Source organism: Chaetomium strumarium (genome assembly GCF_033439665.1).
Source record: "Chaetomium strumarium strain CBS 333.67 chromosome Unknown B0T15scaffold_2, whole genome shotgun sequence".
NCBI classification, from domain to species: Eukaryota; Fungi; Ascomycota; class Sordariomycetes; order Sordariales; family Chaetomiaceae; genus Chaetomium; species Chaetomium strumarium.
In genome coordinates this window covers 2,198,997-2,220,108 of record NW_026944430.1, presented here as the reverse complement: position 1 = coordinate 2,220,108, position 21,112 = coordinate 2,198,997, and the positions used below count along the sequence as shown (strand labels likewise).

The window sequence follows — 21,112 nt, the reverse complement described above, 5'->3', positions numbered from 1 at the left end:
GAAGTTGTCACACACGAGGTGCATGAAACGGGCCCTGGGTTAGGATCGCGGCATATGGCAGCTGCCAAGGAGAATGCGCAACTCCTCGCTGCTGGCTGACATCCGAGCTGGACAACCGGAACGTAGCGACGCATTTCGTCATGGTATCTGAGAATGCGCTTCCGTTGCCAGAAATGACCGCGGCCGGACCAGCCAAGGTAGGTAAGTACCGAGACATCAAACCTCGTCTCGTTTATTAGTCTCGTGATCCACCCCCCTCGACGACCCAACCGCAACAACAACCTCCTTCTGGCGCCTGTCCACCCCCAGCCACAAGAGATCCGGCCGACTGTAATGACCCACAATATCCAAGAACCCCTTAGTTGCCGTCGTCCTTGCGACGTCCAGGTCGGCATACACAATCCCTTCGTCGACGCCTGTGCCGTCGCCAAGCGGAGCTGTCAACCGCCGCCCATCAGGCCCAATCACGCAGCTATGACCACCGCCCGGCTGGCGACAGACGATGCCGTCCTGCGTCCTCATGGCCGCAATGCATTCCTGGTTGCACACAGCGGTGGTGTGCACAACATACGCAGCGCTCTCGATGGCATACGTCTGCGACAGATTCAGACACCCCTCGGCCGACATACTCCACAGGCCGGGGTCTTCGATGCCAGCCGACGGCGCAATGGGCGGCCACATGGCGACGTGGATGGTCTCGCCCTGGGAAATAGTGTGGTACTTGAGCAGCGGCTGCGTGTGCTCCCAGCATGCGAGGCAGCCGACGTTGACCGTGCCATGGGTGCCGAAGTCGACCTCGACGACGTTGGCCAGGTCTCTCCCGGAGCCGTCGCCGAAAACGGTGCGCTCCATGTGCGTGGGCTTGAGTTTTCGACGGTGCATGAGGACTTCACCCCGTCGGGAGATGATGGCTTGGGAGATGTAGATGCTGCCTGAGGGCGTCCGTTCGGAGAAGCCCAGCGCGACTGCGACTGAGTGATCTCTTGCTGCGGCCTTGATCTGGTCCATTTCCGGGGAGTGGATGGATAGGGAGTTGTTGATGTACTGTGTTTGCATCGCAACATCTACCGGGCGCGCCCTGGTTTCCACTGTCAGAGCACGAAATAACGACGCGTTTGTTTGACCGAGCTCACCAGATCCAGGCTGGGTAACCCGGGACCCAGCACTCGGAGAAGGCAACGAGTTTCGCCCCGCCCTTGGCTGCTTCGCCAATGAGGCCGCATGCTTTGTTAACTGACGCGGCGAGATCAAGATAGACGGGTTCCGCCTGGACCGCGGCGACGCGAATGGGTGTCGTCATGGTGGTGGTTGTCTGTGCTGGCTGTTGATGTGTAACGTTGGAAGGAGGGGGTAATAAGGAGGGAGAAGAATGGCCGTCGAAGCCGGTCGCACAGGGAGACGTGTGTGTAACGCTCTTATTACTAGTGCTACTAGTACTTATTGCATTATCATTAGGCCGCAACAGGACATGCAGCCCAAGAAATGAGACCGCTCTTACATCACCGGGCTATATATAGTAGCCGCGTTTGTTGGCGTCTCCGTCGGCGCCGTGCAAGAATGCCTTCGACGCTGGGAAAATTAACAGCCCCTTGATTCGAAGCCTCGAAAGGGCCGTCCTCAGAAGCCTTCGGGATCGGATGAGCGGTATATCGCATTTCTTCTAAAGATGAACCGGGGTCTCGCTATAAAAGGCCTAGTAGCAGCCACGCGGTCTAAACTCTGGACTTTGAAGTCTAAAGTCTCCTAGTCAACAATACGTCGATGCCCCCGCGCTCACAACCCCCGTAAATGGAAAGCAAAAAGACGAATATCTCTCTCAAAAAAAGATGCTCAAAACAGGTACAGTTGGGCATGAACATGTAAAAGCCACTAACGTATCTTATAAGCGAGCCGGCCATATAAGCGAGCCGGCCACTCTCCACTACACTACCAACAATATCCTCAATCACAAAACAACAACACTAGGAACTAACAATAATTACATCAGAAACAGATGAATCAGACCCTTCTGCACCCTCCTGGCAAGTGCGGGCATTATGGCCAGGCTTGCCGCACACACCACAGCACCGAACCCTCGTACGACCCCCCCCGGCACCACTACCATCCAGCTATATTTCTTGCATTTCCTCCCCACGTACAGCCCCCTGGCTTACCACCTCCTGTGCCTCCTGCACAGTAAGTGATCCTCCAAGCCGAACACGTGTTTTTTTGGCTCTCCGGCGCTTGCTTAGCGCCTGTTTAGCCTTGCGGAGCGAAGACACCTCTGCCTGAAGGAGGGCCACCTGGTGCATTATAGCTATTGTACCCTTGGTAAGCTAGTCCATAGTAGCTAACATTGAAGTCGGGGAGCTATTTTGATGGTTGGCAATGCGAGTCTTGATAAGCGTTGACTGTGACTCGGCTTCTCGAGGGTTATATAGTATCTGGAAGACCCAAGATTGTACAGTGCCTGGCCGTGAGATTAGGGGTATTAGTATACGAAGCTTGATATCTAGCTTTGAAAGCACCCTCTCTAGATTGTATGGCATAAGGCCAGCCCCTGTAAAACCGCCCTATATATTCCTCTTGGTAATAGAGGCAAAGAAGGCTGTGCGAAAGGCATAAAGGAACTCGAGCTTGCTTATATAGTTGATATACGCACGTACTAAGTCCTTAATCTGGCAACCGTACGCCTGCTTTAACGGCCTAAAGCAGCCAATATTAAGTGGCTAGAGGAGGTAGGAGGAATGTAGAGGTATGCAGAGCGTGATAATGTTGTTCTACTGGCAATAGAGCTCGAACTCAGTTGAGTAGTGGCTTTTATGGCTATCGAGGATCAATAACCAGTATTTGCCCTTTGTCTAAGGCGCTATATAGTAGTCGAAGTGCTTGATCCAATCAAGGCCTACCGCATTGGTAGTCTAGCCATTCTCGGTGGTTGCAATATACCAGTCGGCTAAGAGGTTGCACTCTTGATACCAGTTGGCGAGGTAGTACTATGCAGCTAAGATGATGAACGGAGGGATAGCCTAGCCAAGGGCATTGACGCCTTAGATTACCGTCACCTATTCGCAGTTGCCAGGCTAGGCTAGCTTCGCCTTGCCACGGCCATCCGAGGTTGTAACTACTATACCCGGGAAGATAATGCCTATTATAAACCCAGTCTTATCGAAGTTATAGATATCATCATCTACAATGCTATACTTGGCCTTAATATTCCGTATAAGGGCAAACCATTCGCCAATAACCTTCGGATCCTCATACTTGGCCCTCTGGTAGTCGTATCTATACGTATAACACGTCCAGAGCTCTAGCTGGCGTTTGACAAAGTTATACGCCCAGAGCTTGCTGACAGGGGGCGCGTTATATACGCGTAGTAGTTGGTTGGCCATATCTTCTATACCACGCAGTCTCGGCGGAAAAGCTCGCTTAGATAGCTCAATTATATACTGAACAAGAGCCTTCTCTTCGGAATCGGTAAGCCGGCGCGAGTTGGGCGTAGTGTCGCGTCGTGCAGGCCGGCCCGCTAGTCGGTCTTGTAAGGTTGTTCGTCGAACGTCGTAGTACTTCGCTGTAGCCCTTATGCTTAGTTTTTGGTCTTTTTGTATCGCTTCGAGGGCTAGGTTTATCCTAGCCTTGTACGAAGAAGAAGACATGTTAGGTTGTAAAGAAAATCCGGTTTTAAGCGCGGAAGTGATGCGTCGCGGGTAAAGTGGCCGGCTCGCTTATATGGCCGGCTCGCTTATAAGATACGTTACCGTAACTCCTTATTACCGTAGTTACAATGATTTTACCCAGGCGTGAGACCAGGGCTTACAAAAGCAGGGTGACTTCGCAAAGACATCTGTCAGCACTGCGCACAGCAAGCGGGGGATTACTCAGGTGGCCGAAACCATCTGCGGGGATGTTGGTCGCTTATTAATTTACTATCCGTATGCAACCCACCAAGGGGTCAGATGTGACGCCCGTCTCTCAGTATATAATGAGTGTTCCGCTGCTCACTACCTGCTCCGTCTTCCACTTCCTCGGCCCCGTTCATCATGGATCAACAACGCCCCTCTTCTGCTCTCGAGACCGGAGACGGCGTCCGGTTGCACTATAGCCAAACCGGGCCCAGTAGCGGGCAGCAGCTGCTCTTCCTCACGGGCTGGCGCCAGACGGCGGCGGAATGGCGCAAACAGGTGGAATTCTTCTCTTCGGCCGGCTTCCGGGTCACCACGTTCGACTGGCGCGGCCATGGAGAGTCCGACAAGCCCGAGTTTGGCTATCGCATCAGCCGTTTTGCTGCCGACCTCAATGACATCCTGACGCGACTCGACCTGAGGGACCTGACCATCATCGGGCACTCTATGGGATGCTCCGTCACATGGGCATGGTGGGACCAGTACCCCGACGCTCGGGAGCGCATCGCCAAGTTGGTCTTGGTCGATCAGCCGGCTGCCTTGGTCCGGGATCCGCACTGGACCGACACGCAAGCGGCGCAAGCCTCGGGCATTTTCACTCCCGGCGCAGTGTATGATCTGGCTTCTGACATGGCCGCTCAGGGCGCGCCGCTAGTGAGAAGCATGTTCACCCCTTTGGTCTCCGAAAGCGACTACGAATGGATCCTCTCGCAGAACAGAAAGATGAGCGACGCGCACGCAGCCGCCCTGTTCCTCGACCATGCATTCAGAGACTGGCGCGATGTCTTCCCGCGCATCACTGTCCCGACCTTGGTCCTGGGCGGAGAACTGAGCATCGGCCCACCGGCGGAAATGAAATGGATCGCAACGCAGATTCCGGGCGCCCAGCACTATATCTTCACGGCTGCCGAGAAGGGAAGTCACTTCATGTTTTGGGAGGAGCCCGAGAGGTTCAATTCGGTGGTTAAGGACTTCCTTACACACTAAGGGCCGGCTTCTACTGCCAAATGTTCTCGCCGGTTCGTAGATAAGGTAGTGCAAACAGGGAGTGCGTGGAGGGGTACCCTGTATGACAACCACTAAATCATATCTACAAGGCCGGTGATCGTCCATCTTTAACTCCATTCATTTACACTATCTCTCAACCACATGAATAGTTATCGGAGGCATGGCTCAGGCTTTCACTTACATATCGGCCGCTGGAGTAGGCCCCTGTCTTGTCCATGTACAATACATGTACGTATGTCATACGTATCCGTCGCCTTTGGCTCGACCAGGGCCTGCTATGACTCCGGGTCTCTGACATGTTCAGAATACTACTAGTAATCATCGTATGCTGCTCGCCTCGGATGCTGACCCGAGCAGAGATATAGGGCCACATAATATGCCGACCTGCCCGGAGTTTAGGAATTGGCGCGACCTGTTATCCCCGAGGATCCGCGAGATCGCAACGTAACTTGAAGCTAAGGTACTCTATTTATATGGCTGCCTATCTGGAATTTGAATCCTTGCATGCGAAGGTCTCGCAACTTCAAGAAGAAAGTACCAGTAGCTTGCCCAGCTATCTTCTACCATATCCCTATTTCTCGGTTGTCATAATCCACGAGCACCATGTTGGACAGCGAGGGCATTAACGTTGCGCTCGACCTGATTAAGGACAGGTCCAAGGTTCTTGGGCTGACCGTCGGCTCTCACAAGGTCGAGCCCGGCAAGTATATCTCACGAAACGGTCAGTTATTGAGCTCCAGGATCAAAAAGCCGATACTAACAAACCGCGCATGCAGAAGCGAAAGCCGCTCCGCAGGTCAGCTTCAACTCGCTCTCGCCTGACCGCACCTATCTCGTCATCTGCATCGACTTGGACGCCCCATTTAGTTCTTTCAGTTTCATGGCACCGATTCTGCATTGGCTGCAATCCGGTCTCAAGCCCAGCCCAGACGGCAGTGGTTGCCTACAGTCCTCGGAGCCGCCCATCTCCAACTACCGCGGCCCCGGTCCTCCGCCGGGCGCCGCGCCCCACCGCTACGTCTTCCTCCTCTACGAGCAGCCGGACGGCTTCGACGCCAAAAAGTACGCCCCGGCCGGTGGCAAGGATATGGGGATGGGTCCCAGGATACGGTGGAATTTGGATGCTTGGGTAAAAGAGGTCGAGTTGGGCCCCGTGTTGGCTGTCAACTACTTCACGAGTAACTGAAAGTGGAACCTGGGCTGGATGTGTTTTGTCATTTGAGCACTACTGCCTAGATAGAGATAGGTACTTTTACCAAAGACTAAGTCTTTGAATCCAGGTGGTTCGGATCTAACGGCAACTTGAACGCTATTGTGGACCATAATAGCGTTGCCATTGATTTAGCGCCGTCATACTAAAGTACGCGACTTTGCTCACGCTTGCCAAATAAAGCTTTCAAGTTTGGTATTGTCTCTGGGATCCAGCCATCTCATACGACAACGGATGAACTTGGCTTATTCGGGTTCACATGTCAAGACTCTCACGAAGTCGGTTAATCAGACAAAACTGATGTATCCGTAAGTTGTTTACAGGCAAGAAGCTGCCTAAGGTCTTAGTGCACTCGTGGAGTCGCACTAACGGACAATGCATCGCAGCAATCTCTCTTAGCCTGTGCCGATGTGACGGCACAGGATCCCTGGATCCACCTAACACACGTTCCTGCAGCAGTACTTAATGTCTGCTCAGGCCTGCTAGAAACTCGGCATTTTGTTGCTTGTTTCCTGTAGCCTTGCCTAAGCTAAGCGTCCCTTCTTTTGGTAGATCGTGCAGCTGATAGCTTCACACCACACTCCTTATTACTGGCAAACCCATCGTCAATCGTTCTTGCAATCATGACCAAGTCGGTTCTCCCAGCGTTGGCGCTGCTCATGCTCGCCACGCCCGCCCTATCGGCATGCGGCACCTACACCTACGGCACCTGCGCTGACGGGATCGTGCACTGGTTCGACCCCAACACGGGCGAGATTTGTGATCCGCTCAACTGCGGCGGCGACCGTGCAGGCCCCCTAAGGACCGACGTCCCCGGATGCCCCGCCTACAAAGGCACCCTCACGCGCCCGACAGAACCCTCCTACATGCCCTGCTGGACCGGATTCAGTTCTACCGCCGCCGCCACCACTACTGCGGCCACAACAACAACAACCGTCGTCTCCTCCCACTCCTCGGCAGCGCCATCAGCGAGCTCGGGATCGGGGCAAAGCCAAGTTGGCTCAACCACCGCGGGAACGGGCGCCTCGTCCACCGCGCCAGCCGATGCTCCGTCGCCAACCGCTAGTAGTACCACCATGCTGACCACCACGGCTCCGACATCGACGTCCCCTGCGGACACTGGTACCGGTGCGGCGGGTGCCAGCAGCACAACTGTGTCAACGGGCGCCGGAAGTGTCATGAGCGGCTCGTGGATCGCTGTTGTCGCCGGGGTCGGTCTAGGGGCTCTCGCCATTTTCTGATTCTGAGGTTTACGTGACCTCCTCGATAGCATTTCCGTTGTTTGTTGCCTTGTACTTTCTATCAAGATATAGATCGTTGCATAGAAGTGGCACTTATGAGCCGTACGATACTGTTTTTGGGTCAGTAGGAGGGTATGATGGATTGTATGAGGAACAATGTCAAGAATGCCTGGCGATGGTGGGGCTCCTCTGCTGCATTGCCCAAGTGCGTCGAGACGATCTCGGGAACATAGTCCCTGAGAACGTTGATCTGTTTGTTATTAGCTTCCAAAAGCTGCGAGTAGGTGCCATGAATCACCGCCGGAAAAATCGAGAACAATCTTAGATATTAGCAGTCTTGCTAACATGAACACAGCTTCTGGGCTGGCGAGGCATACTGTGTTAACCATTCCCAGTAAAGAGATGCAGCTGCGAATACTCATGGGCACCCTTAGAGATGGTGGCATAAAACGGGCTGATGACGGTTTGGGCGGTCTGGGACTTGGGATCGGAATGTCAACATCTTCGGCTGGCTGCACTTCTTCAAGCGATGCTAGTAGAAGAGGGCAAGCCGCGCAGTGTCGTTACTGGCGCGTATCAACTATTAATCAGTATGCTTGCCATCTATAGTCCGTGGTAAACATCTGAAGACCGGACTCTGTGCCTGTATGGCTTTTCGCTGCTTCCCTCCAAGCCTGTATCATCTCCTGGTCCAGGTAAAACACGGGTTCGCACTCAAAGACCAGCTTCGCCCCACGACGTGCAAGCTGCCTATGGCCCATACCCACGCGACAATCGATATCTGGCGAGACATTATCGGTTACGTCGTACCAAATGCTCAGACACCTGTCTGTTCCGACGGGCGGACTCAACGAAAAGTGCATATCGCGGAGCGCCGGCATCTGGCCAGCAGCCCGCGCGACGGCTAGTAACAAAAGGCCCAACCAGGTCCAAATCGTGCTCCTCGCGGAATGGATACAATATCTCGTCGCCGGGGGGCCCGCTGTAATCTGAGTCCGGCGAGTCTATCTCGTCCTCCGAGTCCGCCGAGCCGCCGGTGCGTTGCCGGAAGCGCCATTCACCCGACGGGGCGATGGCTCCCGGGTCGATGGAGTATCGGCTTATAATCGGCCAGAAAGGTACATGGCGGTGGTTTAGTACTGCAGGCCCGGATGGCCAAATGGCCTCGCGACCGACTTCAGCAACTAAGGTGAAACAGACGAGGCGTTGAGAGAGCTTGTGTAGGGCTAGGCTTAACTTGTCGTTGTTGTCCTTAGTCTGTTCCGTCCAGGATGCTGGGTATCGGGAAGGAGTGATCGCTTGGTGTGTATCTGTCGTACCGGAGCTTAAAGTCCCGGAGGCTTGAAGGCAGCATTGGTAGCGTCTCGGCAAACTCTACGTGTTCCCTGGTTAGCTGTCGGTGCCTCCTGTTCTATAGAATGCTTAAATAAGTGCTTGTTGGCAAGGAATCAGGGCGCATGGAAGAATACCGCTTCAGGCAACAACAGTGAACGCCGTTAAAATAGAAGCGAAAGAATAAAAAGACAAGAAGATAAAAGAGGAAAATGAATGGTGCGCGGAAGTAGGAGAAACGAAGGGCAAAAGGGGCCAGTAAGGGGTTAAAAAGGAGGTAAAAGAGGGAAACGTGAAGGAAACGAAGAACCCTACTCACCTGCTCTCAGCCTTTTCCTGAGGCCTGCATCCCGCCTCTCGTTGTCACAAAGTTCCCAATCCACCTTCTCTAAACCCGACATCTTCAACGCCATAAGACACAGCGCGCGTGGTGCAAAGTGCCGATGACATGTTGGGAGGACAGATAAGACGCAGGATAACGTTTGTTCCCGCGGTCCGCGACATGGAACTTCGGAATGCAGTGAACCTCGGGTAGGCGATTCGCTACGTCCTCTACCGATTCACCTGCAGCCGGTCTCAACTCCAGGTACGAGCCTTCGTAGCGGATATTGGTGACATATCTCGCCTCGGGTTGCTTTGTGTCGCTAAGGCACCGGGCCGTCAGGGAAAGCTCGATTTTGGGGCGATAATCAGTCGTCGCGACGTCAGCCACGACCAGCTGCTGCACGCCCCTGCGCCCACCGCCATCCCCGCAACCGCGGTCGCCGTTAATTGAATTCGTGCACATGCCCGACGCCGACGCCGACGACAACAAAGCAAACACCTTCCGCACAACATCAGTAAACACCGCGTCGTTGGCGGCCTTGTCGGCATCATCCTCGATCCGATGCCGCGCCCTCTCGTCGTACAGCGGCAGTAGCACATCGACGTGGACGGAGCGTACGAAGCGGTACAGGCGCTCCGGGGTCAAGGCCTGGGCCGCGAGTGGCGACGCCAGGCGCTCCAGGGTGAGCGTGATATGCGCGAAGGTCACGGCCTCGACGCAGTGTTGCCACACGCGGGACACGCTTGCGTAAGGGGCAAGCGAGGGCGCTGGACCGCCGTCGCTTCCCATGTCGCTGTCGTAACTCCCACGAACATCAGCGATGAAGTACGTGATGATGTTGGCGGTGATCTCCACTGGTAGGCGGTCCATTTCTAGCGGCGCAATCAGTGGCTCGGCGTCTGGGCCCTCTTGTGGTTCAATGTCGGTTTATTTGTGGAAATGCGTCAAAGGCCGGTTTTGAATGCTCGGAGTCCTCGGGTGTTCCGGTTTATGGGCAGAATGCCCTGATGCCTCGGGCTGGGAAGCCTGGGATTGGGTTGTGCTACGCTCAATGCGCGGTCCTTGTTGCTGCTGTTGGTGTTTGTCCTGCCCCTCCTCTCCAGACCCGTGTGGGCCAAGTTCATGTTCTCCACGGACATGGCTGAGTGAGGCCGGAGAGCGAGTGTGTCCAAGGATCGGTCCGGTTTAGCAAAGATGCTTTGGATTTCAGAAGGGCCTGCGTCAAAACAAGCAATAGCCAAGAAAGCCAAGGCGACAGGTATTGTACTGTACATACAGTACTACACTGGATACATAGACACGTAAGGTAAGGTACCGAAGGTACCTTAAGTAAGCACAGGTAAGTACGAATGGACCACTATATACCTTACCACAAGTACCTATACTTGCAAGCACCAGGTACCGTGATGAATCAAATGAACATGTACACTATAGTATAGTACAGTAATTACCTCAGTTATAGTGGCCTGGGCACTTACACCGTGAAAACTGGAAAACGCACTATGTTAATACAATACCACCGCGAACCGGCACGTCGTCTACTACGCCGGTATGGCATTCCCGTCGAGGGGATACATCTAGTGAACAGGTGCAAAAGCCACCACAACACCTAATGCACCAACATACCACATCGTATGTAAGACGTCTCCGTCACAGTGAGAGAGGGGAAAGGCATTAGGCCAACACCTCATAGCTAGGTCAGTCTGGTCGGATGACAGGGCTCAACAACCAAGGGTCACGGACCTTGCTAGGAAGTGTCCTCTAGTATATAGGTACCCAATAAGAGCTTAGAAGAGCTTGGTGACCATGTTCTTACAAGCTCTATTCTTCTCATCCTTTGGGCGGTTTCTCCATACTCGTGTGCGAAGACCTGACACATCGAGAAACAGTACAATGAGGGATCGGTATCCTCGTTGTGAGCAACTGCGTTACAACTTACAATCGACGAAGTGAAGCTGGTTCTCAGACCCAACCCTGGACATCACCGCTTTGATAGCCTGTACAGTCAGGTACCTTACGTTGTGTAGTATGTCGTACGGAGGACATCCAAACTAACCCAGACTCCTAGTGGAAATACAGAATTGAACGCTAAAGACTGATCTTCATTTGAACCCGCTAATTTTCCGCCAACCGGATTTCATGCGCGTGTCCCGCCCCCGCACTTCCTTCTCTTCCGTGAGGCCAACTCCCCGCATATTCGTCTGTTGACTGGAGCTTAGCATGAGCTTCTTTGTGGAAGATTTGTTCCCGAATGCTCGGTCCGGAGTGTTGGGACGCGCAGTACCAGGATTTCTCGCTCTAATATGGCTGCTAAGCCCGGCCACGGCCATTATGCTCCAATGAAGTTGACGACCTTACATGACCTTCCGCAAATCATGTTTTCAAGGATGAGACTATGGCAAGGGCAGATAAGTAAATAAATCAAGCTTCCGACAGGAGATCGGCTTTGGTACTATCTAGCTTGGGTTACTCTGTCCTGATTCCTACTTGTGTCCTTTGCCCCCTGATAAACGCTGACATGTTGAGCCTCAAGGCTCTGCTCCTCCTTACGGCATCATTTCTGCCATTGGCAGTAGGTGGATCTCCCCTTAACTCTCGGCACTCTTCACAGACCTACGCCAAATGCCAAAGAAAGACATCCAACCCCTTGGCAGGATGCCCTCCGAAGACCATCTACGTGAGCCAGAATGACACCAGGGCCAGCTTCAAGTCAATCCAAAGCGCCATCTCTTCTATCCCGAACAACACCGAGCCCTATTTCATCCTCATTGCTCCTGGCGTCTACACCGAGCAGTTGAATGTCACTCGACGAGGGCCGCTGGCCCTTCTGGGCATGTCCGACCGCCCGTCGAGAAGGCAGCCGTACTCCGATATCAGCACCGATTCGAGCAGCCAGAACGAAGTCCAGGTGTACTGGAACTCGGCCAACCACGATGCCCTGTTCCTGGACAACGCGTACACGCAGACATTGACGGTTGCGCCAAATCTGAACGCCAGTCTCACTGGTGCCGGCCCTACCGGATTCGCCGTTCCCGCGGACACGCCTTTCGGTTGCACTGACTTCCGAGCCTACAACATCGATTTCCACAATGAGTTTGTGCCCTACTCGTACGGACCGGCCCTTGCCGTAGGTGTCAGCTACGCGAATGCCGGGTTCTACTCGTGTGGCTTCTACAGCTGGCAGGACACTGTAAGCCTAGACCTTCCATCGCTACATGGCGGTTCAAGCGTATGCTAAGCATGAGGTATGGAACAGGTATACGTCGGCAAGCTAGGCAACGCCTACTTCTACGACAACATCATCGCCGGCCAGACCGACTTCCTCTACGGCTTCGGCACGGGCTGGATCGAGCAGTCGACCCTCTCACTGCGCAGCTGCGGCGGCGGCATCACGGCCTGGAAGGGCACCAACACGACGTTTCCCAACAAGTACGGCATCTACATCGCCAACTCGCGGCTGATCGCGGCCAACGCCAGCATCGCGGCCGAGATCGCCGGCAAGTGCGCGCTCGGCCGGCCGTGGAACGCCCAGCACCGCAGCATCTTCATGCACTCGTACTTTGACGCCAGCGTCAACCCCCGGGGATACGTCCAGTGGGGCAGCACCGACCAGCGCGTCAACAACTACACCTTCATGGCCACCTACAACAGCTACGGTCCGGGCTACAACGCCACGGCTGAGCGGGAGAGCAACATCACTTTGGTGCTGGACGCGAAGGGTGTGGCGCCGTACAGGAAGCCCGTCGATGTCTTCATGACTCCCGAAGGCAGGCAGCCTAATGTTGCGTGGATCGATTCTTCGGTGTTGTAGGATGCTGCAAGGACTCGCCGCGGCTGGGAGGGGTGGATTTCAATATCTAAGACAGTACAGAAGAGTAAGGGCTGTAAGGCGCTAGTAGTGCAAAACCGAATGAAACCTGACGGAGAATAGGTGTCCGTCAGCCCAGTTCCCCAGTCAAGACTCAATTAGCCAGAACAACCACCAAATGACCCCTTCTTTCTCCAGTTTCCGATCCCGGACCACTTACCCAAGACGTGTACCGATACTGCACGAGCAACGCCGCGTCCAAGTCAGCGAACTGTTATCTGATAGCCAAGCAAAGAACAACGTGACGCGGCAGTCGATGTGGGAGCTTCCTGGTTCGGAAAGGACACCCGTCGGAAAGTTCCCAATTCCCCGCGCTAATTCGCCGGCTAGCGGTAGTCGATCTGCGGGTGGTCCGCGCGGGAGGTGCCACCCTCCAGATCCAATCACAGCTAGCAAACCCCCTCGTGCTAAGAAGGCAAACTCGCGATGAAACAAAATGTATCTTTTTGAAGGGTGCAGGAGGGCGCCACCTCCACCAGTCAATGCAGCCATAGCCAAGACACCGGTCTACCCCGACAGCATCTGCTGAAATTCAGGGGTATCATGCAGAGCATGCCTCACAAAAATAGAGGAGCCGGCTGCGGACCTGGGGCAGATGCCGCAGATACGCCGAGCTACTATCTCGAGCGCGGTATCATCGTGGATTGTGGACGGGGCTCTAGCTGCTACAGGAGATCGGCATGGCCCGTTTCGTGACCGAATAAACCTTCCTTTCTTGGACATCGCTCCTCACCCGCAGGAACCGTGGACAGGCTCCTGCTATTTCCTGATATCCTTTCTCCACGCTAGGGGCCCTAACATCTACGATATAAGTGTGGTGTCGCCGTCGCAGGGCGTCCCTTCACTTTCAGACTCAGTGCACATCAAGGTCTCGCATCTGACGCAAAATGGTCCAGGCAAGAACGCCCCTACCTACCTACCCTTCCCATTCGTACTACTAGTGACACCGGAACTAACAACCAACCAGCTCTTCCCCACCCTGCTCGCCCTCCTCGGCGCCGTCGCCGTCTCGGCCGCCCCCATCGGTGAGACCGCCGTCGAGGTAGAACAGGTCGAAGCTAGGGCCTGCGCCTACACCTGCGGCAGCGTGTGCTACACGACCACCCACATCCAGTCCGCCCTCAACAAGGGTTACTCGCTGGAGGAAAGCGGGAACGACATCAGTGAGTAAACATGGCAGCCAACCCCTTTTTCCCCAGCCTCCTCCCTCACCCCCGGCGGGTTGTTGGTCCTTCAGGGTGATTCGATATTGATGCGTGTGTCAGACAACTATCCACACCGGTACAACAACTACGAGGGCTTCGACTTCCCGACCTCGGGCCCGTGGTACGAGTTCCCCATCATGTCGAGCCACAGCGTCTACAGCGGGGGGTCGCCGGGACCGGACCGTGTCATCTTCGACTCGGACGGCAACTTTGACATGCTCATCACACACACGGGGGCGAGCGGGAACAACTTTGTTGCCTGCAGGTCGGGCTAGGTTGGCGTCGCCGGATCTACTAGAGAATCACATATTAACCTGAGAATCTTTGTGACGGTAATAGGATGTTCGGGTGATATTTCGCGAATATTAATCCGAGAATCCTGCCACTTGAGGACTCCCTCACATGTCCAGAAAGCATCACGGGCAATACGAAATGATCTCTGTTCCGAAGACTACGAGTCTATTCCGGTAGAGCACCGTATCCCGGGCTTCCCACTGGTATACCCATCCCCTCCACCTCGCAGGTAGTAGTTAACGCGGAAAATTGACACCATACTCGCCCGTCTCGTACAGAGTCCGGACTGGGACCCCGCGATTCTCTGCGACCAGCCCCATGAGCTGCTGTCCAATGTCCTTCATATCGTTGTACTCTTGCAGACGGCGGATGTATGTATTCACAGTCGCCTCGGCGGGTTGACTAGTTGACGTGCGTCAGCGAAACATAGGTGACCCAGGCCTTGGGTGGCTCCGTACCTGAGCTGTGCTTCCTCTTGTTTCATCTCACGGCGACTCCGGAGCAGGGCCGACATGGTATCCTGCGCCTTTGAAAAGGCTCGGCACTAAGAGTTGGTTGGGAAATATTAGATATTAGGATCTTTCATGGTCAAAGACACACATCCAGGGCCCAGTACAATCGTCATCAATTCACCCAGGCGGCCGTGCTGTTTGACACGCGCCATCAGCCATCTGCATTCTGTATTCTGGAGCGGTACCCTATAATACATACCCTCAAGAAATCCTCAGCTTGTTTCCTGCCCTCGGCGGCGATCTCGATCGACTCCTCCGAGCCTGGCCCGGCCACCACGATTATCGTCTCGTTGTCACTGCCGAGCTGGACACGGGCCTCGATATACCAGGGTTGAGCATCCTCTAGCACAAGCCCCGATGGTGTTCGTTCGACCTCGCACAGCCACCGCTGGTAATCCTCCAACCGACTCTGGAGCCTAGAGGCCAATGCCTTTAGATCTCCATCTGACTCGATTGTCCGGGCGAGCCATTGTTTGAATGACGAAAGAAGGGAGAGCTGAGTCTGCACGGCGGTATGGATCACATCGTCGCCTTCGCCTGTTCGGGGCGTGCTGCTGCTCTCAATATTGGTTGCGCCTGCCGCCATGTCGGAATGCAAGTCGTCGGGTTGAACGTTTTGAGGGTTGAAGGTAGGTCAATAATTTGGGGTGTCAGGGTTGATGCAATACAGTGTGGAGACCGGGAAGGTAACACTGTGGGAACCGAGGTGCTATTGAGAGTTAAGCACGCTCGGGTGACCACGAGAGATCTCGCGGGTTTGTTGGGCGCTCCCCTGACGGCACAGAGACTACTCTTCAGCTGCCGCGTTGCTGGGTGTGTCCCGTCAAGCTGCTGATGCAGCCGTGCCTGCCCAGCACATCACTTCCGCCCAAATAGCTCCGTACCCTAAGTCATTTCGCGGCAGCAGAACCGACCCTCGACGCTGCAGCGGCTGACGACTCTGCACCGGGGCCAAAACCGCCCGAGATCCCCGCCGTCGCCGCTTGAATGTATGCATCAAAGGCCTGCCGGCCTTGTTGCCAGGCGTTCAAGATCAGGCTGGCATGGACCTCCCGTGTGTTGCTCTCGTCCGCATGTATCCAGAGCCCGATGATCTTTTTCCCCGCCGATCCGTCTTCGGCCCCCTGACTGTTATTTGTGCCCGCATCGTCCTCGAACCGGAAGACCATCAGCTCCTCGACGACCTCGAAATCGGTGACGCGCAGCAGATCCAACACCAGATTGTCCATGCTGCGGCGGTTGAGGACAAACACGCAGACGCGCGGCAGCTCCTGGCCGGTGGGCGTGACGATGGGCTCCTGCTCGCAGACGAACATGGTGCCCTCGATCCCGTGCTTCTCCCATCCCTGTGTCGCTTCGAGGAAGGTGTAGGAGACGGCGTTCGCAGCGATGGCCAGGATGGACCGGATGCTGGGCTGGTAGCGACGCAGGACCCGCAGGCTGAGCTCGGTATTATCACGCGCGGGCTCTGGGTTGGGCGCCGCTGCCATCTGCTCGCGGTTCTCCATGTACTGGGCCGTGTCGGACTCGTAGTCGGACGCGTTCACTTGGCGGGGTCCGCTGTTGCTCGCATGGTGGCGATGTCGGGCTTTTCGGGGGGTTGGTCTGCTCATTGTTGTGGGGAGAGGATTGTGAGATGCTTACGGCTGAGTTTTGGGATCGTTGTGCTCAGTGAGGTCTTGAATTGTGGAAGGTGCTTGGTTGAGCTTCCAGAAAGCAGCAGGCCACGACGACAGAACGGCGACCCACTTTACCTAGGTACAGTACGAAGGTACGTACCCGGATTATGAGGCCGCTTCGGCTTTGAAGACAAAGTCGGCCTTAGGACTCGGGTTAGGGTACAAATCCTAGTTGCAAGTTGCAACTCACCTACAGTGCAGATTACTACTAGTTAGTGCTACAGCGGATAAATACATAAGGTATACGCTCTGTCCTCACTGTTAACCTGCCATTGGATGCAATGCTTGGTGCAAGGCTTAGGGGTTGTATTAGAGAGACCATAACGACCAAAGTGCCCGGCACTTCCGCCGTAGAGCTATTGGACTGTCAGACAAGGAAACGAAGGAGACATTCCGGCCTGATGCCGCTCCATTTTCCCTCTCTCAACGCCGTCCGCTGACTTTGCTCCCACTGGGCTTGCTCCCGCTAGGCTTGTTCGTGCTGGACTTGGCCACGTTGTTGGACTTGCTCGCGTTTTGCTAATGGCTCGGTCAGCTGTAGCATTGGTAAAAGAAAGGAAGATGGAAGGGACCCCCGTCTCCGAGTCCCCTTTCATTACCTCTTTTGTCAAATCTTCGCAGAGGTAGCATTTGCAGTTTTTCGCATGGGGGCACCATACACACGGGACTTCCTCGTCTGCCGTAGCGTCCCTGACTCTTGTCCCTTTGAGGCACAGACCCTTGCACTTTATAGGCATTTTATTAACCTGTTTGCATTCCGGGCACTGCTTCTTGATAATCCAGCACATTGTGGGGATTTTATAGCTTTGTAGTAAGTGGGTGTATAAGTGGTTGTCGAAGATCGGATGAGTTTGGTTCGATGCAAGGCTTGTTGATTACTGGGGTGTTCGATGAGATGAAGAGAACCTTGAGGGTTTGAGGTTGGCTGAACTTCGTTATATAAAATAGTCTTCACTGTCAAGGTAGTTTCTCTGCCTGCTATGCGAGCCTTTTCTACACTTGATGTCCTGAGTCCGCTATCGAAAAAGCAGCCTGTTAGCGACTGTTTTGTGGCAGTGGTTGCGCTTCCTCCGACCACAAACGAGACTACCGAGGCATCGCCGATGCACCCATCACAATGACATGAGGCTCGGAGCGCAGTGCAGCCGGGAACGGCAGACAAGTGGATTTACTTAGGTTTACCTAAAAGGCCAAAACAAAGTGAGCTCGCAGCGAATCCTCCTCTTTACAAGGTTGCCTGGCGATTCGACTGCGGCGCATCAAACCACGGCCGGCCAAGGAAGCGGGCCGGCTTTGAGGTAGGAGTGGGGATGGCATTAACATCAACGAGGAGGCACGGACGGGGGAAAGATCGCATCTCCGAACTTTGTTAACAGATCGAGTTATAAATTTTTATAAAATACTTCAGCTGCAACGACTAACAATACCCATCGGCAGGATTCCTCGGAATGTCATCCGAGCAGATACAGATACAGTTCTGCACCGGCGGCACCGGGACGCACTGGATCTGACAGGTAACCTCGGGCGGACTTGTCCCTCCCCCTCCACCACCACCACCTCCTCCTCCTCCCCCAGAGTTACCACCACCACCACCACCACCACCACCATCATTCCCCTTCACGCCAATCCTAAAACTGCCCCACCCCCCGCCGGGCGCGCCCGTGTCACACTCTTTCGTATTCGTCAACTCGGTCACCCAGAACTGGCTATCGGCACAGTTCTGATCCTGGTACAGATAGATCAGGATGTTGCGCCCAAACAGGTTGTGCCCGACGCCCTGCGAGAACGAACTGAAGCGGCTGCCGTCCGGCGGGGCCAGGCAGCCGAAGCTGCCCGAGTCCGGCACGCGGATGCCCCACGACCGGGACGGCTTGCAGCACCCTTCGTCCGAGTAGAGCTCCAGCTGCAGCAGGTCGTCGCTGGCGGGCACCGGGGTGACGCTCGTGCAGGAGGGCGGGGGGTTGTCGTCGACGGGCTGGGACTGGGCGGAGGAGGCGATGCGGAAAGAGCGGTAGGTGTCGGAGCCGAAGAGGCAGGTGTCCTTGTTGGAGAGGTCGGCCTGCGCCCAGATGGCGTCGGCGCAGTTGGCCGAGGTGAAGAGCTGGATGTGGGTGCCCTTGCCGAACATGTCCTGCCCCACGGCCTGCTTGATGGCCTGGAAGGGCGCGTCGGCGTTGTGGCACACGTCGAGCTTGCCGATTGCGGCCGTCTCGACGGGCGTGCAGCAGGTAGTCTCCTTGAAGAGCTCGAGCACCACGGTGGTGTCGGACTTCTTGGTGGGCGGCGCGCTGTTGCACGAGCCGGAGCCGGAGCCGGAGCTGCCGCCGTCGTCGTCCGAGATCATGAAGCTCTGGTACTGGCCGGACCCAAAGTAGCAGAGGTCCTTGTTGGACAGGCTGATCTGGCCCCAGGCGCGGTCGGAGCAGTCGCGGCTCGCGTACTGGCGGATGTGGATGTTGCGTCCGAAGAGGTTCTTCCCGACGGCCTGCGTGGTGCCCTTGAACGGCTTGTCGGCGTTGTGGCAGACGCCAAACTTGCCGATTCTGGCCGTCTCGACCGGGTCCGAGCAGCAGCCCGTCTCGCCGAAGAAGCTGACCGTCACCGTGTCGTCCGAGTCGTTGTCCGGCTGTTTTGGGGTGGTGCACTCCGGGTTGCTGTCCGTGTCGGCGATCTTGAAGCTGAGGAAGGGCGTATTGATTGAGTTGGCGTTGTCGTAGCACGTGGCCGAGTTGGTCAGCTTGGTGACGGTGGCCGCCCCGGTGCAGCCCTTGCCCGTGTAGGTGACGATGTGGACGCCCTTGCCGAACATGGCAGACCCGACGGCCTGGGTAAAGGACTTGAACCCCGTCGGCAGATTATTAGCATCGTGGCAGGCGCTCAGCGTGCCCAGCTTGATGTCCTCGAAGAAGGTGCAGCAGCCCGAGTCCGAGTACAGGTTGAGCGAGACTGTGGTGTCCGACGCCACCGCCGGCTGCTTTGGGGCGCAGGTTGCTGCTCCGGCTGCCGAGATTTTGAAGCTCTTGAAGGGCGTCGAGAGCGAGTTGCTGTTCTTGAAGCATTGGTCTGCGTTGGTCAACTTGTTCGACTGCGGACTGCCTGCGCAGTCGGCGCCCTCGTACGTGAGGATGTGGATGCCCCGGTCGAACATGTTGCTGCCGACGGCTTGCACGAAGGATCGGAAATCGGCATCGGCATTGTGACACGACTCCAGTGTCCCCATCTTGATGGTCTCGACCGACGAGCAACAGTCGGAACCGGAGAACAGCTTGAGCGTAACGGTGTTGTCGGACGCGATGGCCGGCGCCGCGGGATCACACCCCCCAGTGGGCGTAGAAGGTGGGACCGAGGCAAGAGTGTGGTCGACGGCGGCGATGATGTTGAAGGGCCCAATGCCGGAACGCGGGTCGGTTGCTCCTGCTGGCGGCCACGCGGGGAGAACCGGGGTCGTGTCGTGTGTCACCTGGATTTCGAAGAAGTGGACGTCGGAGGGAGTCGAGCCTTGGAGGTAGTTGCCGGCCTTGAAATAGCTCCTCGGCGCGTCCAGCTGGTATGTGGAGAAGACCTGCGGGCTGCCCCCGTTGATGACCACGGAGAGCACATTGCTCTCGTAGCGGATCTCGTAGGTAAACGTTTGGCCAACGGGGATGTGGCCCGCCGGGGAGGTGAGCTGATTGCCACCTGCACGGGTCTGCTCCACGCCGAGACTCAGGTGACCGTTGGCGTTGTAGTACAGCTCGGCCACGGGCTTGGACGAGATAGCATCGTCAATGTGAATCTGTCCGATCACGGTGCCTGTGCCGTCGCCGGGCTGCGGGCAGGTGAGGCGCGCAAACAGCCGGTTGACGGGCTGGTTGGGATCCCAAGAAGCAGTGCGCCCCGTGTCGGGCTCGACCTCGCGAAGCTCGGTCCGGCAATGCAGGCTGTGCGGCGTCGTCACGCAGCCGGCTGACTGTGGAGAGCCGGGCACTTTCATGACGAGGGCGCCATCCGAGCTCTCGGTGAAGAAGTAGTCGGAGTTCTGGTAGCCGCCGCAGCCCTGCAAGCTGCCGCTGGAGATAGTGGTCGGGCTACCCGTGGTGCCGATGGGAAGCTGGAGGTTCCAGTACCGCATGTCGAAGTTGCCGCCAGGCGCGCAGCCCGGGTTCAGTGCCTCGACGGCCCATCCCCCGTATGCCAGGCCGAGCAGCAGTTTCTCCAGGGGCGACATGGCTGCTGGGCGTGACTCCTGGCCGAAGGTAGCGGAGACGACTCTCACTCAAGAGGATGGCCGCATGGGAGGTCGCCAATGATAAAGGCTACATTTTTGCCTCCTAGCTCCTTTCCCGGCTTTCATATCCGTGCGGGTGCTGTACCGGCGTTCCTCATGCGTTCTTTCCGCAATTCGTTGCATCCGGCGCCGTGTGATCCTGTCATCCTGACCTGGTGCGCATGAGTAAGAACCCCCAATAGAGCAGTGGATTGGATTTGGGTGTATGGGTTCGGTAGGACCAGGTACGGGCCGATTATGTCGATTCGACTATGAGTTGAATCATTGGAAGCCCTGTGGTAGCCTGATTG

At 55.8% G+C, this 21,112-nt stretch overlaps 9 protein-coding genes across 9 annotated transcripts; 5 read left to right on the top strand and 4 right to left on the bottom strand.

Moving 5' to 3' along the window:
• Positions 1 to 115: 115 nt before the first annotated feature.
• On the bottom strand, positions 116 to 1,455 carry B0T15DRAFT_524294 (carbon-nitrogen hydrolase). The gene is made up of 2 exons (XM_062868754.1): positions 1,134 to 1,455; positions 116 to 1,078 (listed from the first exon to the last, which is right to left on the bottom strand). The coding sequence occupies exons 1-2, from the start codon at positions 1,298 to 1,300 to the stop codon at positions 217 to 219; spliced, it is 1,029 nt and encodes a 342-aa protein (XP_062724165.1). The 5' UTR covers positions 1,301 to 1,455; the 3' UTR covers positions 116 to 216.
• Positions 1,456 to 3,764: 2,309 nt separating this feature from the next.
• B0T15DRAFT_524286 (Alpha/Beta hydrolase protein) lies at positions 3,765 to 5,352 on the top strand. The gene has a single exon (XM_062868753.1). The coding sequence runs from the start codon at positions 4,020 to 4,022 to the stop codon at positions 4,866 to 4,868; it is 849 nt and encodes a 282-aa protein (XP_062724164.1). The 5' UTR covers positions 3,765 to 4,019; the 3' UTR covers positions 4,869 to 5,352.
• Positions 5,353 to 5,400: 48 nt separating this feature from the next.
• Positions 5,401 to 6,328, top strand: B0T15DRAFT_410765 (putative protease inhibitor). Its single transcript, XM_062865381.1, has 2 exons — positions 5,401 to 5,610; positions 5,666 to 6,328. The coding sequence occupies exons 1-2, from the start codon at positions 5,493 to 5,495 to the stop codon at positions 6,073 to 6,075; spliced, it is 528 nt and encodes a 175-aa protein (XP_062724163.1). The 5' UTR covers positions 5,401 to 5,492; the 3' UTR covers positions 6,076 to 6,328.
• A 226-nt stretch (positions 6,329 to 6,554) lies between these two features.
• Positions 6,555 to 7,633, top strand: B0T15DRAFT_106706 (uncharacterized protein). Its single transcript, XM_062861438.1, has one exon. It carries the CDS (start codon positions 6,723 to 6,725, stop codon positions 7,338 to 7,340), a length of 618 nt encoding a protein of 205 aa, XP_062724162.1. The 5' UTR covers positions 6,555 to 6,722; the 3' UTR covers positions 7,341 to 7,633.
• A 294-nt stretch (positions 7,634 to 7,927) lies between these two features.
• B0T15DRAFT_565571 (uncharacterized protein) lies at positions 7,928 to 10,205 on the bottom strand (the record flags this gene model as incomplete). Its single annotated transcript, XM_062870671.1, has 6 exons — positions 9,458 to 10,205; positions 9,175 to 9,403; positions 8,992 to 9,073; positions 8,660 to 8,714; positions 8,253 to 8,571; positions 7,928 to 8,221 (listed from the first exon to the last, which is right to left on the bottom strand). Exons 1-6 carry the CDS (start codon positions 9,865 to 9,867, stop codon positions 7,928 to 7,930), a joined length of 1,389 nt encoding a protein of 462 aa, XP_062724161.1. The 5' UTR covers positions 9,868 to 10,205.
• Positions 10,206 to 11,421: 1,216 nt separating this feature from the next.
• B0T15DRAFT_106633 (pectin lyase fold/virulence factor) lies at positions 11,422 to 12,915 on the top strand. Its single transcript, XM_062861437.1, has 2 exons — positions 11,422 to 12,187; positions 12,254 to 12,915. The coding sequence occupies exons 1-2, from the start codon at positions 11,516 to 11,518 to the stop codon at positions 12,806 to 12,808; spliced, it is 1,227 nt and encodes a 408-aa protein (XP_062724160.1). The 5' UTR covers positions 11,422 to 11,515; the 3' UTR covers positions 12,809 to 12,915.
• Positions 12,916 to 13,752: 837 nt separating this feature from the next.
• On the top strand, positions 13,753 to 14,345 carry B0T15DRAFT_483060 (Ribonuclease/ribotoxin; the record flags this gene model as incomplete). Its single annotated transcript, XM_062866142.1, has 3 exons — positions 13,753 to 13,755; positions 13,833 to 14,028; positions 14,131 to 14,345. 3 exons carry the CDS (start codon positions 13,753 to 13,755, stop codon positions 14,343 to 14,345), a joined length of 414 nt encoding a protein of 137 aa, XP_062724159.1.
• A 255-nt stretch (positions 14,346 to 14,600) lies between these two features.
• B0T15DRAFT_392495 (uncharacterized protein) lies at positions 14,601 to 16,489 on the bottom strand (the record flags this gene model as incomplete). Its single annotated transcript, XM_062864635.1, has 6 exons — positions 14,601 to 14,766; positions 14,823 to 14,908; positions 14,981 to 15,010; positions 15,076 to 15,452; positions 15,545 to 15,704; positions 15,791 to 16,489. 6 exons carry the CDS (start codon positions 16,487 to 16,489, stop codon positions 14,601 to 14,603), a joined length of 1,518 nt encoding a protein of 505 aa, XP_062724158.1.
• Positions 16,490 to 20,006: 3,517 nt separating this feature from the next.
• B0T15DRAFT_392733 (polysaccharide lyase family 7 protein) lies at positions 20,007 to 20,762 on the bottom strand (the record flags this gene model as incomplete). Its single annotated transcript, XM_062864655.1, has 1 exon — positions 20,007 to 20,762. A coding segment is annotated over one exon (756 nt), but the record flags the coding sequence as incomplete, so codon positions are not given.
• Between the last annotated feature and the right edge of the window lie 350 nt (positions 20,763 to 21,112).